The sequence below is a fragment of the Miniopterus natalensis genome, chromosome 11 (genome assembly GCF_054644295.1).
Source record: "Miniopterus natalensis isolate mMinNat1 chromosome 11, mMinNat1.hap1, whole genome shotgun sequence".
In the NCBI taxonomy this organism is placed as follows: Eukaryota; Metazoa; Chordata; class Mammalia; order Chiroptera; family Miniopteridae; genus Miniopterus; species Miniopterus natalensis.
In genome coordinates, this window is record NC_142091.1 from 24561362 (window position 1) to 24577598 (window position 16237).

The 16237-nt window shown below is 47.9% G+C and overlaps 1 protein-coding gene across 5 annotated transcripts in view; it reads right to left on the reverse strand.

Moving 5' to 3' along the window:
- The window catches only part of AMOTL1 (angiomotin like 1), a 144492-nt gene that overhangs the window by 12354 nt on the left and 115901 nt on the right, over nt 1-16237 (reverse strand). For all 5 annotated transcript variants that reach the window (XM_016206775.2, XM_016206778.2, XM_016206777.2 and 2 more), the window contains 3 exons: nt 10676-10821; nt 7246-7395; nt 2155-2345 (listed from right to left, as the gene is read on the reverse strand). In XM_016206775.2, the coding sequence (XP_016062261.2) occupies nt 2155-2345; nt 7246-7395; nt 10676-10821 (487 nt within the window). The remainder of the gene's footprint in view (nt 1-2154; nt 2346-7245; nt 7396-10675; nt 10822-16237) is intronic.

The following is a 16237-nucleotide window of genomic DNA, read 5'->3' on the forward strand; positions in this document are numbered from 1 at the left end:
AATGCGTGTGCAGTCATTTAGCATCTAGACAAGAGCTCAGAATTTTGACATTTCTCAAAAATCTTCCTTTCAACAGAAAAGCAATGCTGAAATTACAGAGGTTTTCTTTGAAAAGAACACTAAGATTGGAGCTACAAACCTGATTTGTCTCGAGACTGGGAAGGAGTGGTCAGTAATGGGGAGGGTGGTTCTCCACAGAATTATTAGATGCTCAATAACACATGTGGAAGCAAAAAAGGGGGGAAGGGAGGAGTGGTGGAGACACCCTCGTTCCATCTGCCCTGTTCTCTGAGGGCAGAGACGTTCGCCCTGGCACGAAGCATAACCAACAAGGCTGGGCGAGTGCATGAGTGGCTGACGGCGTCTGGGTTGTCTGGTTCTACTCCTACCCCCACCGCCCCCCTCATGCTTCCCCCATAGAGGTCTCACGCCTCAGACCTGTTCATTCCCCCTACTTCTGATTTTACGTTCCAGTCCCATTCGTCCTCTCAGGGCCCAGGGCCCCAAACATGCATCTACTCCGATAAATCGATAGTTGCTGAGACAACAGTGACACATAGAGAGAGGCCCCTGGGTCGTGCTTTTAAAGTAACGTGTTTATATTGCTTGCTATTGGGCTTTTGTGTCCTCAGTCAGTGGAACGGGGGCTGGTTCTCTATTTGCAACCAGCCAAGAATTACAATTTCCACTTCATAAACACTAATTTGTGAATGAAGTGAGTGACATTCAGAAAGGGCTTTGGCAGAATCACGTATCTACCGTGGGTGAAAGCTGGGGAAGCCTTGAATGTGGGGGTCCTGCCTCCCTCTGCAGTGTTCTCGCCATTAAAAATCACAGGGCGGCCCTATCCCCTTGTAAAACTTTAAGAAGGTTCATTCTCTTCCTCAGGATAGAGAGGTGATTTACTTATTACCTTACAAAGCAAACAGCTGTAAATAAAAACATTCCAATTACGTAAACATCAAGAAATATTTCCAAGAGCTGCTATGTTCTAATGCATACGGTACAAAGACTGAACTGGAGGCTGCAAGCTCCTCCAACTCTCACATCACGACGGCAGCTTTGACACCCAGGACACGTCTCAAATGTCCACTCCCACTCCCGGAGGCTCGCTTGGATGGGATACAGTGGGTGGTTTCCCCTCAGAGCACAGGCGTGCATAAACAACACTCGAGCACTAGAAAATGACCCCCAAGTGGCCATTCTCCACGGGAGTCCGCAGGTCTCTCCAGCTGCGGGCGTGCCTGGCACCCAGCAGAGGCATCTGTGCCCAGGTGGGTGGCACTGCTCTCTCCCCAAGTCCTGGAGGCAACGCGTGAGCATACTGCTGGCGATTCTTCTCTACTTGAGTAAGTAACATGAGCGCCCGCGGATGGCTTACGAAGTATGCCCCCCACCCCCATGGGCCTCTCTTCCTCGTTAAAGAAGAAATAACATCCCAAGGAAACGTGGGACTGTCTAGCCTAGTTTTATGGATGCACCTTTGAAATCGAGGATCGCCTCCAAACGGACTGACCCTAAATTTTAGTGAATCCCAAACAGCTCCGAATAGAATGCCCCATATAACTTATGGGCACAGAGCACGCTGGTGGGAGGTGGGGTGCGGGCTGAGCGGCAGGGAGACACGGCTGGGAGGACGCGTGGCCGCTCCAGCCGTGCGGAGACCCCGCGTGCAGCTGAGCCCGGCAATCAGCTACCTGCTCACCCGGACGAGAGGAGAGCTTCGCGCAACTATTTTGTGAATTACTGAACATTGAGTCAATTTTGACAGTAAGAGTAAGGTTGCCCATCTACAAAAAGGAAAGAAAGCGACAGAGGTCACAACAGACAGCCGCGGAAAACAATTTCAAGCCAGCTGGAATCAGGCTTGCTGCCGGGCAAATGTCACTTTGCCGCGCAGCCCCGCCACCTACTAGCAGTGCGGCTTGGAACAGAGCGCTGCAGGCCTCTGGGCCTCCTTTCTTCACCTGCGAAATGGGGACAGCGGTTCCTCCTCTCAGGGCCGTGAGGGGTAACTTTTCTCCTGGTCTGGCCCACGTTGCACACCCGCTGTGGAAGACTCCGCGCTGAAGACCACGCGGCACTGCGCTTGTGCGGGTGCACTTGCTACAGGACTGAACGGAGCCCCCGCGTGGGACTCGGGGCTGGCCTCACCTCTCGGCGGCGGCGGTGGCTGCGGCGTTCATGGCAAAGTGCCGGATGGTGCTCTCCTCCAGATACTTCTGCTCCCACTTGGTCATGTCGGCCTCCAGGGCCAGGATGCGCTCCTCTTTCTCCCTCACGAGCTCCATGAGGGCCGGGGCGTTGTATTCCGGCATGCTGGTCGGGGGGCCGTTTCCATGTTTCTGGAGAAGCAGGAGAGATGACACCTTGATGCTGAACTGGGCTATGACGTAGGCCACATAAACCCTGTCTGCAGGGTCGCCCACGTGGAGCACATGGGGCTCACCCAGACCCTCACACGCATTAGGGTCACCCTCCTGCTCCCTCCTCAGTACCGATGACCAAACTTAGCAGATCCTAACACCAGGCTACCCCACCTGCCAAATTCCTCTGTCTCGTTTACTTGTCGTGTAGCTTTATAATATAAATAGATAATATTGTCCCAATTTTACAGATGTGAAAACTAAGCTTCTGAGAGGTTAAATGAATTGCTCCATGTCTCTGAGCTAATCAGCAGTTGGGTCAAGATTCAAACCCTGGTCTGTCTGTCCACACAGCTCTGCATGACAAGAAGTGGCTTGTCCAATGTCCTGTAGTTAATTTATACCAAAAGCAAGAATGGGAACTAAGTCTTGGCCTTCCGGTCTAGGGTACTTTCTCCAGAGTTGACAAAAGTGATATCAACTGTTTGTTTCCCCAAGACTAGAGATAAAAATGTAAAGGCCCAGGAATTGGGAGCGAGAAACCCTAAGATTCGTGCTCTCCCGGCTGCAGTGCTCTCACCTGGGAAACATAGAAATGAATACCTGCCCCATTTAGAAGCCTGAAAATCAAGTAAGAATGCATATGAAAGCACCTAATAAACTTTAAAGGGCCAAGCAAAGTAGAGTGCTACTAGAAATCCTCTGATGCAAGCCCAGGCCTTTCTTTTTGCCTAGGTCTGTAAGACAGGAAATAAAGCGGCTGTCTTATCTGGACTGCTCACCAGTGGAGGACATTCACATTTCAGATCATTCCCTTTTAACTCAGGCATGCTATTTCCTCTAAACAGCATGATTAGGAGGACTATGGGGTTTGAAGAGGTTCTGACTTCAGGGAGAATGACTCCATCCCGGCTGTTCTACATCCCTCATGGTTCTCAGGGATCACAAGTTTTAAATGCACAGCTGGCTGCAAGGTGAGGGGTGCCTAAACGCTTTACCCTGAACCACACGACCTACCTAGGACAAGAGCTGGGTGTTGAGCTGCCCTGATGGAATCTAATCTACCAGAGAAAAAAGAGCAAATGGGCCCGTGGGCTTTTGTAAACCACATATTTGCATTCAATTTTTTAAAGCTACAAATACAAATTATTCTAGGATCTTGCCAGTGACCAACATTTAATCGAGAATAGAGCGAAGGCACGCACCTGTCCTCACTGACCTACACAGGAAGTCACTGACTCCCCTCTAGCCAGCACCTGGCCTTGGACAGGAGGAGGTCAAGTCCAGCAAGATGAGAAGCTCCCCTGTTCTCAGAAATGGTCCCAGAAAAAGATCCCACAGCCTTGCTAAGCTGCCATCCAAGCTGGTCAGTTTCTATCTAAAGCCTAATGTTGCCATCTCAGCTGGCTTATTTCTGCAGAATACTTTTGACCTCACATGAGATCACAGCAATTCTTCATAGAGCACCTAGTTCAGGTCATTAGGAGTTATTAAACAAAAGTTTGAATTTCAACACTTAAGCATGCAGAGATAGCACAGTCTATTGGGTAAGCATGCGGGCTAGAAAAATGGACCGAGGCCAGGCAGGCTAGTTTCTGCGGCCCATTCAGTTGGTCAACAAATATTTACTGAGCATGTACCATATGCTGGGGATACCACAGTGAACATACTTCTGTCACCTTTTTCTCAGTGGGACTGGAAACTTTGGAGAAACGGAGGCATCTGGGAGAGGGTACCAAGGATGCCCAAGGTCTTCAAGTGACTCTGAAGGTCATGATGATGATGATAAGAATGGCAATGATAGTTACTCCTCCTTAATCCATCGCTAGGTGCCAGGCCCCGTGTGAGCACTGTGCAGATTTTCTCATTAGTAGCTACAAGGTCAGTGTAATTTATTTGTCCCATTGCAGAGACAAGGAAGTGGAGGCTCAGAAAGCGTATCTACCTAAGGGCACTTTTCTAGTAGGAGGGGAGGGCAGGAGTCAACTTGGTCAGTCTAACCCTAGAGTCATGCTGGAATCAATTCACAATTCCAGGCCACTCTGCTCACCTCCAGTCTACCCACCTTCTGGAAGGTCCCAGAGCACCTCACAGGAATAACTGCAGCTCACTTGGGGACTCTTGTGTTGTTAAACATCTGGGTGGAGAAATTAACCTGTATCCTGTCATCAGTCTAAGGGCAGAGACCCTGTGTGGGTGTTGATTTGGCAAGTGCTCTGAGCTACTCTCTCAAAGGTCCCCATGGGCAGTGGCTTTGTTGAGGGGGCATGTAACTTTTCTACAGGGATCAAATAAACGTTTGCCTTGGCAGCACAGGGGTGAGGAACAGGGTTCAGGTGAGCTGGTCACATCCAGGCAGGCAGGCACATGCATGAGCTGCTGCAGAGTGAATGAGCAGGAAGCTGGTCAGAGGGGCACCTGGGTACCTTTCCCAGAGAGGCTGAGTATCTCTACTGACCCCATGCTCTAGAGTGGGCTAGAGTGGACTCCAGGCATCTCCGCTGAGGGCCAGCAGGCCTGCGCTCACCACACTGTCCACAGGACCCAAGCAGGAGTAAGACCAAACTTTATAGTATATACCACATGGAACTAGTTAGAAACTCAAGGTTTGGGGGTGAATTTATTTGTAATAAAATTTTTACCTTTCTTGGTTAAAGAATAATGTATACTCACAGGCAAAATAACAGAGGTATTAAAGGAAATAAAAAATAATACATGCTCACTTAACATCATAATATTATTTTTTAAGAGATGCCGAGTTAAACAAAGTTCTCCCTCTCTTTGGTCTCATGTCAGCCTTAAACAGCTGGGGGTCTGCTATCAGCCCCCAAAACTAAATCCAAAATGCAAGCTGAGTAATTTCCCTGGAGAGCCTCAATTCTGTTACCTTTTTTTTTTTTTAAATCCTTAGTGGAGGATATTTTTTCCACTGCTTTTCAAAGAGAGTGGTGGGGTGCGGGGAAAGAAACATCAATGTGAGAGAGACACATGGATTGGTTGCCTCCTGCATGCGCCCTGACCGGGGCTGGGGATCAAGCCTGCAACCCAGGTATGTGCCCTTGACCAGAATCAAACCCAAGACCCTTTAGTCCGTGGGCTGATGCTTCAACCACTGACCCAAAGCAGCTAGGGCAAGCCTCAATTCTGAAACCTCTGCCCCCCACAGGTGCGCCTAAATCCGCCTGCCACCTTTACACACAGCAGGAATGTATCTCTACCGGTCTGAGGAAACGATGGGCATGAGTGTGCAGGGCTGTGTGTGCACACTGTGAATGGTCCTCTGTGGCAAGAGATATTTGCCAAATCATTCTAACTTCACATTTCTCCTTGGAACACAAGGAAACAGGGTTGAGTCTGGCTTCACAGCACTCAAAATAGAAGGCTCCAGGGTGTGGGGGACACAGTAACTGGAAGCAACCATTCTTTTCTGCTTCAAGATGTGCCTGTTTTGTCAGTCAAAGCTTCGTAAGTGTCACCGGTGCCAGCGAGGTCCTAGCACCAGAGAAGCCTGCCCTCCAGCTGGGGAAGCTCCGATCACAGTAACTGCACAACAGAGACCAGCTGAAGGGCAGCCCACAGTGCCAGGGAATGTGGCACAGGGTGGAAGGAACAGAAGTCCAGAGAGAGACTCACCCTTCCCTACGAGCCAACAACTAAGCCAAGATGGTGGGCGGCCGGGTGGGTTTCCTTATGCTCTGGGCAATCTCACTGACACCTCCTCCAGCCAAGTACACACACCCAGGGCGCCTGCCATGAGAAAGGGCTGGGCTGGCCCGAGCATACGCTTTCAAGTGTTTTCAAGTGTCTCAACCACAACCACTGTGCCCTATCCAGTAGATAATTCCATGGAGCCGTCTTGCATTCCCCTGGTTCCCAACTTAAGGCACACCCTTCATCAGCTGCAGGGAGGGCTTTGCCCACCACACTGGCCGACGATACACCAGCCGGGGCGCTCTCTGGAGCCATGAGTCTGCCCGGTCTGTGTGGATCCCAGTCCAGCCACAGAGCTGTCCTGCAGGACTTGTCCCTTTGCTGAGGCACATGGACCCTGGGCTGGGAGTTCTACTCTGAGCTTATTCATAGCTGAGTTATATTAATAGCTGTTGCCAGGATAAAGAAGGCGAGGCAGAAGGATTAGGAGCTTATGGCCAATATTATACTCCGGGGATAGTCCTGAACCCCTTCCTTTCCTTTACCTCTGAACACGCACTGATGATCAGTCCTACTAGTCTCACCCTCTGCTAGCTCCCCCGAGAATTCCCATGTCACTACACCCTGGGTGACACCAAGAGCCTTCAGGCCTGCCTCCCTCACGTCACCATCTGCCTCTCCAGACCCTCCCGACACCACCAGAGGGCTCTTTGCCCAATCCTTTGGACATATTCCTCTCCAGCTTAAAAACTCCCAGTCGCTGGCTCTGCTAATTAAAGGAAGAAGTCTAGTCTCTCCACCTGACCAAACGCCTTCCACAGCCGGCCATCCCCTCCTCGCCAGCGCCTCACTGGGCGTTGTGCCCTGCTAGCTGCACCCAGCTGGCCCGAACCCGCCGCGCCGGGACACGCCGCTCTCCTATACACGCTCTCCTTCCGCCTCTGCTGCTCTTCCCCGGAACCCCCAACACACTCATCTTTCAAAGTCCAACTCAAATGTCCTCCTCTGTGAAGCTGTCTAAGGCCACATTCCCCGATGCCCAGCCCCCATGGGTCACCACTCTCTGTGATGACGTCTGTCACTCCAGTGAGCGGACTGCCCGGCTCCTCCGTGGCCGCTGTTGGTTCACTAGGACGGGGAGTTCTCTGCCTCAGCATCCTCAGCACCCTCAGCGCAGAGCAGAGGCTCGTGTGCATCCGGCTGTCTGTCGGGCCCCCCAGCCCCTCACCTGCTGGGTTCTCAGAGCGTCCAGCTCTCTCTCCAGCCAGGTCCGAAGTCTCCGCTCCATCTGCTCTCGCTTCTCACACGCGGACTGCAGCTGGGTCAGGGCCTGCTGCAGCTTCTCCACCTTCTCCACGTAGGCTTGCTTCTCCCGCAGCTGGGCAGGGGAAAGAAGGGGCACGGAGCTCAGACCAGCGATTCTCAACATGGGGGTGGGGTGGGGCTCAGATTGCCTGGGGGCTGGACTTAAACTACCAGCGCTATACCCGCCCCACTCCTGTCCATGTGCTGGGACAGAAAAGGGTTAGACGCGGCCACCAATTATACCTAATGCGACTGGGATGCTTGGAACTGAAGATCCTACTGGGGCGCCTGACTTCAGTTATTTGTACAGCTCTGAGCTCAATCCTTGGTTCCTGCTTAGTAATCAGAGCATTTGCTGGCATTGGAAATGGGGTTAAGAGTTTTTAATGTTATGAGGAAATGTTTATTCTATACTGTTAACTGAAAAATTCAAAATAAAAAATTATATACATTATCACAACTCTAACTGTGAAGGAAAAAAGGCTGAGGAAATACTTAAAAGCATTAGCCATGTTTATCTGTGTGGCTGAATAGTCACTTCTCATCTTCTTTATTCTCTTCATTTTTCAAATTTTCCATAATAATTATAAATTACTATTATAATAGAGGATTCTGTGTGTGTTTATATGCACGTGTGCCCATGTACATGTATGTGTGAATAGATATAAAATTTTCTTACTCTAGATATTTGTACAATAACTTTCTTCTAAAGGTCTGAGCCTTTATAGACAAGTAGCTGACAGCCCTGAAGAGGCAGGAAGGGCATAATGAACTCAACACAATCACCGAGGAGATGGGAATTTGGTAAAAATGATTTATGGAAATGTCACATCCAGTATCGACCGAGAATTCTGAGGAACAACTTCAAAAACCTCACACTTTGTGTCTTCCAGTTAGGAGCCTGAGCCAAGATCATGAATCCTGCGCACGGTTCTAACTTTCTGGGAACTGGGTGGTGCCAAAAATCAGGCTGAGGCACTTATAGGTCCTGAGTGAGAAGACGCCAGATGCCATTTCCTGTCATTCAGTATCTGGGTGTGCAAATGCCTTGCAGGTGACTCAGATCCTGGGTTCAACCTGTGACTGCACTGGCAGGTTGGAGCACGCTGGTGATTTAAGAGCTCGCTGTGAAGTGGGTTCTGACTTAAGCAGGCTGCACTGCCATGAGCTACGCCTACATCCCAGCCAACACCACTGGAATAAGTGGAGGTGCTTCTTATCTTTCAAGGAGGGGGTGGTGGAAAAAACGGCAACTTTATACCTTCTTGGAATCAATTTTCACCTGGCCCTTTCATTCATTGTGCTTTGGATTGCTTGATTCAGTTTAATAGGCACGTGAGGACCTACTAATGCAGGTTCTTGTTCTAAACACCTCACCTGATCAGATTATTTTGTGAGTACCATTTATGTACTACTTATCATGTCCTAGACTGTGTGCAATTTTCTAAGTCTGTAGGCGCTAGAAGTGTTTTGGTCCCTGTTGGGCAGAGTGCACTGTGTGTCCCCAATGCCTGGAATCCAGTAGGTACTCAATAAATACTTGTTAAATGAATGAATGAATTTTATCCCTAATCAACTGCAAGATTCTTGAAGGCATGGGTCTCTCTCATTTAACTTTATGTCAGTCTTAAGTCTAGCTAGGAGTATATTATGATGAAGATGATTAATAATAACAATGATATCAGCCAACATTTTTGAAGCACCACCATGCCAAGCTTTGTGCTTTATATGTAGTATCTCATTTAAACCTCCCAATAATAGTACAAGGCAAACTCTTTTATTGTCTCCATTTAAGAGATGAGGAAACTGAGGACGAAAGAGGTTAAGTGACTACTCAAGGTTACACAGTTGATACAGCTGTCCTGGGGTCACAATTCTAACTCAGTGCAAGCTCCTGACCATCATGGGAAGTTACGGTAAGTACACAGCAGGAGCCATCTGGACTGAATCAGGCCCTTCAAAAGGAACCTTAATAAGAACAAGGAGTGCGACTGGAAGCCAGACACATGAGACATTTGGAGAGGCTACACACAAAGACCGTATACAAACATAACAACAAGAAAAGATCCACAGTGGTGATCATAAAAAGAGCCTATCTCCAAGGATTTCACAGCTATTCCTTTCATAGAAATATTAAAACAAAAAGATTAAAAAATTTATAACTTTCCTTCATTCCACACATGGAGAAGGAGCCTTAATAAGTGATTTCAATTATAACAATAATAAGGGGTCCTGGTCTCAAAGCAGACCCCCTGTCCTTCAGCGACTAAGGTCGCTTTCTGTGGCAAATGTTTTCCTATTTAATGAGTTCCTCAGTGGTGACAAGGATACTCTGGGGCTGTTGCCCTGAGACTGCTGATGCTAGCATTAAAATTGTGGTTTCCACATAGGACTTAAGGGGTTGAAAAGGCTTCTAATGGACAAGACCCTTGTAGACTTAACAATCTTCCCCTTTAGCTGCTTTAACCTTGAAGTGGAAGTTTGCTGAGACACTGGGTTATCTGGCAACAGGAGATGTTTTCTGAAGGAATAGCTTTTTATTTTCAACAGCAGCAGCAACAATTGGGTTAATAACAGCACTGTTTTCAACATGTCAGGCACCAAGCGAAGTACTTCGTGTAGACTCCCTGGGTCATGCGTCTTCCAGACTTGGGGCTTCTACTTTCCACAATGGCTCCTGCCTACCCGGGCAGACCTCTCCTCCTTCTCTGACACTGTCTACAGCCTGAATCCCCTAGCTCGGACCTCAGAAGTGATCATTCTACTTCCACAGTCAGGCTTAAAGGAAAAGTCTACCTAACAAAACAATTTAAGGGTTAATCTCATCAGAAACTACTACATCCATATGCTTAAGTGGGATCAAACTTTCCTGGATTTGGGGGTCGGGGAGAGTCATTGCATGGCCAACTTATGAAAACTGGAGACAGGCTTGCTGTGGCATCCACCCCCATCAGAGGACTTTTACCTTTTTTAATGCAATCGAGTCCAGTACAAAAGCAGAGCAATTGAATTATTTAAAAAAAAAAAGTCCCTTTTCTGTACAGCCACCGGTGGTTTCCAGCCCTTCCATTTATTTCCAGCCCTGGACACCTGCCAACCCATGGGCTGCCAGTGGTGTCTGAGGCTGAGGGAGCTCTCTGCTGATGGTATTCACATACGCCTTTCGTGCTTTGCCTGGCTCTGGGTTGGATCAGCTCTGTTTTTATTCATTTTTATTTGGGAGGTCTCTTATATCCCTCCCCCGACTCAACTCCTTGGAGTTGGCTTTGGTTGAAGATGCTTGGTTAGAAAATGGAAATGGAGGCCCTCGGGGCTCTGCCACCTACCCCCCCAGCCCTCTCACCCCATCTCACCTCCTCTTCCAGCTTGATGACCCTGGCCTGGGCGTTGCTCAGGGCCTGGTCGAGGATTTCAATGTGTCTCCGGTGGTCCTCACTTGCAGTCCTCACTGCCGCTAACTCCATTTCTAACTTCTCCTTTTCCTTCAAGAACTCTTTGTCTAAAAGGGAGACAAGAACAAAACTACATCTATCAGAAAGTGGTCCCCCTCTGGGCAAACTGCCAGTCTACATCTGGCAAAGATTAAAAATAAGAAGCATGAAAAGAGAGGGTCGAATTACTGCTTTTGCTCCCTCTTAATAGTTGTGGTGCATGAGGTAAGGATTTTCTCAAAAAGCACTGTTAACTCTAGATACACGCGGTTCCAGAGACGAACCAGTGACCCCATATTCCCCCCAAACTCGCTTCTGTACAACATTCACGCTAAGGCTGCAAGTTAACTTTTTACTTCTGATTTCATTTTATGCTTACAACCTCCCCTTGTTCCCATCTTGCAAACCAGTGATGAGAGGGTGGGAAATACTAACAACAGTGCTAATATTCTCATTCACAGAAAAATAAACCAAGGTCCAGAAGTTTAAGCTCTTGGTCTGAGGCCAGGCAGCAGAAGGGAGCTTCCACCCAGGCCTCCCATCTCTGGCTGGATCCCCTTCCCGTAGGACCTGGCCCCACATGTTCTCTTACTTCTGTTGAAGAAAGAAAAGGGGCATTGCTTTGGATTTAGGAAAGCGGCTTTCCTCTCACTGACGATGTAACTGATGGTGATCCTGTCTGCATGTGGGAGCAAAGGCTGCCTGCCCTGTGCTCAGCACGTCCACCCACCTTCCCACAGATGCCCTACTTCCCGTTTTACTAAGCAGGCCGGGCCGATAGTGTCACGGGGTCAGCATTATTTAGTGAAACCATTTTTCCTCTTACAAAGCAGTATGTTTTATAAATCAGAATGGTTGGATATATTGCTTATAACATGGAAAAGCTTGAGTGGACTTAGTGTGTAAGAACAAGGGGTTGGTTGAATAAACTACTGTAAGCCCTTTCATAGGTCAGGATGTCACCACTAAAATAAGTGAATATAAGAAACATGAGGAAAAAAATCTTCATTATTGAAAAAGGGTTGGTTACAAATCCCTATACACACTATTCCATATTTTAAAAATATGAGCATATAATTACAAGAGCAGCAGCAATAGTTAGAAACTGATTTCTATGTGCTTGCACCATTTGAATGTCTCATCCTGGTTATCTCAGTCCTACCAACCCACACTGAAACACAGAGAACCAACGTCTGGGAGCGACACCAGCATGTGACAGTGGTTTCATTCATTCACGATTTCCTGGTATATTCATTAATTAATTTACCAATAGATAGCAACTGAAAGGACCAGCCCTATGGGCACTGAAGCAATAGAGAGAGCCCTGTGCTTAAGGAGCAGGAAATGTGAAAGCAGGGCATAAGAGTAAAAAGGACACTTTAGGCTGCAAATACCCAGTTAACAAACACACAATTTTGAAGCCGGAAGGAGATCATAGGAAACATCACCATCCAGTTCCGCCCCCTTTGCTTTATGGGTAAGAAAAGGAAAACCCAGGAGCAAAGGCATTTGTCCAAGGTCCCCCGGCAGCTGGGGCAGAGCCAGGGCCAGAATCCGGGCCCTCTGATGTCCCACTGCAACGTCCTTCCTGCTTGACTGCACCGCCCTTGCATTGTGAGGCTATGTCAATGGGATGAGTGCAATGGGTCAGCTTCAGAACTGCCACATTGAATGAGCAGCACTGTAAAGCTAAGTAGTGGCTGTGCTGCCTAGAAACAGTAGCATCCCCTGGAAACAGAGTGAGGCCCCAAAGATCTGACCCAGAACAGAGCATTCCTCTTGGGCTATTTATGCTCCACTGCAACGTCCAGCAGCCCTCCCCCCTTCTCCCCTTCAGTGGCATTTGAAATGCTGCCTCTGAAACTTCCTTCCAAGTCCATGGGGAACAGGCTCTGGGCCTCACCATCCACAGCCCTGAACAGCCCAGTGCACTTTATTCTTTCTGTGCAGAGTCACTGTCATTTGAGCCGCAGCTCCCTGGGCTTGGACAACATCTCAATGGGCATGGTGCCCACTGGCATCCAGAAGTTACTCAGCAGGCATGCCTGGGAATGAATCACTGGATCTCAGAGATCCTACCTGCTTATCAACCTAAGCATAAGAGTTCTCTCTGTTAAGGGCAGCCAAGGACACAACAGACTGAGCTCAAGACTAGAAGCCACAACCAGAGATTCTTGCAGTTTGCAAATCGATAATCACAATCATTGCTGTGTTATGATGACAACTATTTAGATTTCTGAATTAACAAATACCACTCCCCTCCAACACACACACACACACACACACACACACAGAGGATTCCAGCATTTGCTATTTCCTTGATTAGTAGTATCATATGGTGACTAAAGAGTAGACTTCAGCATCAGGGAGAACTGGATTCACATCCCAGGTTCACCACCTGGCAGCTCTGAGGTGCAGTATTTAACCTCTCGGAGCCTCAGCTCCCTCATTTATCAAATGAGAACAATGACACCTACATCACAGTGTTGTGGCGACTCTGTGGATGGAGATAATGCATATAAAGTATAAAAGAATCTAAATATCAAGGATTTTATCTGTTTGGGTCATTACTGATTCCCCGAGTCTAGAACAATGCCTAGGTCAATGAATACTGTTGAATGAATGACTTTCCACCATGTGTGCAGTTCATTGCCACTGTACAATAGTGAGTGGCAACTCTTGTTAGGTGTTAGCTGTTTGGTACTCGGTATCCAACCCTGTAATATAGCTGTCCGCTCCCCCTGTGTGGCCTCCATGCACCAGAGAGCTGGTGCAGACCACAGACATCCCTGGTCCCCTTCTCGGCCCAAGCTACCGGAACCTCACAGTGTACACTACAGGACACTAATAGGTGAAGACTGTTAGATCTGGAATGCTTTGCAGGCCTCTGGAATTCATGGGTCAAAACAATATCCGAGTTTGGTGACTTTAGACTTCAGACTGAAGAAGTATCACTCAGTATCACTCACCTGGCTCAGAAATCCTTATCTATTGGTAAGAAGTAGTGCTCTTGATAATAAAGTTTTAAAAACAAACACGCGTGACAAGAGTGTTAATAACCAAACCAGCTAATGTTTGTTAAATGACTGTGTTCCAAAACGGTGACATATTACTCCCTTTATACTATTATTTCCTTTAAGTTTACTGTATGAGATAGGTACTGCTATTATTCCCACTTCCAGTTGAGGAAAATGACCCTAAGAAAGGATAAGTGCTGTGCCCACAGAAGCGATGCTCCCCAATGGTAGAGCCAGAACTTGCATCTTGATCTAAGCCATGTCCCAAACACGGCTCTATACGGCCTCCCCTGAGCAAGCGTGCAGAGATAAAGAATTGCAGAACAGGAGCGGGAAGTACAGAAGAGTTCCACTGTAAGGCAGCTCATTATTGCACAGGTAAGTATGGCACAGGTCATATCATATTTCTCAAAATACCCCACATGCATATCCATTTGCAAATGTCAATTAATTAAGCATCTACTACGTGGCAACGTTGCAGAGTACTGGTTAAAAGCATGGATCTAGAGTCAAGTTGCCTGGGTTCAGATCCAGTTCTACTACTTACAGTTTTGTGATTTTGTAGCTAAAAGCACTTCTTTGTGCTTCAGTTTTCTTGCCTTTAAAGTGAGGATCACAATAGTACCTACTTCAAAATGCAGAGAGTAAGTGCCCAGTAAATGTTAACTCTGATAATGCTGTGGTTACTGTTGTTCTGAAAAGTGTGCTAATTTCTGGGACTACAAGGTGAGTAGGACATAGCATTCTGCGCTCAACTGGGTGGGAAGCGAGGCAAGGACATAGGCAAAGGGATGTAACAAGTGGCTCTAACAGGTGCTTGCATCAGGAGAACACACAGAGGACATCTAATTCCAGCTGGGGGGCAAGGAGAGGGGGTGCCTAAGCAGGGATCCCATAAGGTGGGATACCAGTGCCCCTTTGACTCCCTGGAGACTTGGGGCTGAGGTATGTCAGAGTTATTTAAAAAGTCATCTCTTGGGAGATGTCAAGGGAGAGTCCCATGAGTGAAACCACCTCATTGGAAAGTTCTTTCAGTTTATTATTAGCTAAGCCCCTTGGGAGAGATCCAAGAAAGGTCAGCCTCACACTGACGTTTTGGTTGGGCTCCAGTGTATATACTGAGAATTCCTAGAACAGGCAAGTTGACACAAGGGAACTCTTGCCCAGAAGGGTCTGTTTACTCAGTGGATATGAATTACCCCAGGCTGCATGGAGAGGGGAGTTGTTTGGCCTGATGGCTCCGATCCCATTTACACAGGGATGCCTGCTCATACACTATTTACTCTGGAAGCCACAGCGATGGCACAGGCTTTGTAGCCAGTCTGACCTGGTTTGATTCTGGCACCTTCACTATGGGCTCACCGTGGACACGTGGCTTCACCTCTGTGCCTCCATTCTCAGATGTAACTAGTAAGATCGATTTTGCAGGACTCTCTGTAAAATACCTACCACTGGGCTTGGCACATAACAGATACTTAAGTAATAAGAGCTAACATATGTTTCTGGGGGCTTACTACATCCCAGGCACTGTGCCCTGAACTTCACAACTGAGCTCCACGTGACAACTGAGGAAACTGAAGTGCCAAGAGCTATGCTACTTGTATAAGGCCAAATGGTAGCTGCTGTTGTGCCTCTATCCATAGGTTAATCTGTTTGCTTGAGGAAAGAGCAGAAGTGGATGGAAACCAGAACTGGGCCCAGTATTCAAAAATGTTCTCTTTGCACCTGACCCTCCTTCCCTTTGCCAGTTCTGGATAAGGTCCAACGTGGACAGTCTGTTCAAACTGTTTCTGCAATTACTATTTGAGCACTAAGCTTAACTGCTGGCTGAACCATGGGATGGTGGCCCTAATAACCTCTGGGCGTGCGTGTGGGGACTAACAGTGGGGGGGTCACAGCACCCTGTGCTGCAACGCTAGTTTTGAATTCAGTGTTCCAACTTGTAGCTGGAGCTCATGAGGAGAGCAAAGCTTTAACCTGACCCTTCTCAGGTAGGAATACATTTCTAGGCTTTTCTTCATATAACAGGTTTTTGATGAGTTTTTCCCTAAGGCCAATGTAGCTGGAGGAACCGAGGAGCCCAGCTGCTGCCAGCTTGGCCAAAGGGTGACTAATTCCCTGGAATGTTTGAAAGGTAAAGATAGGTCTTCCTCTCCCTCTTCTCTTCTTTCAGCTGGAACCAAGGTTTGACCCTGTAACTGGCCGGTTGTTTGCGGGTTTACATCTGTCCGGGATTGTGTGTGTGTGTGTGTGCGCATGTGCACACACAGCATCTGTGTACACTTAAACACAGACTAAGCTAATTCTGTTCCAGCTCTAAATCCCATATGCTCACACAGCAAACAATGCACAACTAGCCCATTCTGGCATCTGTTTCTGCAGTCATTTCTCTGGCACTTCTCAAGGAAGGTACTATTGCCTTAGATATGAGAAGAGGGGGCAGTGGGACAGAATTAATGGAAGGAGG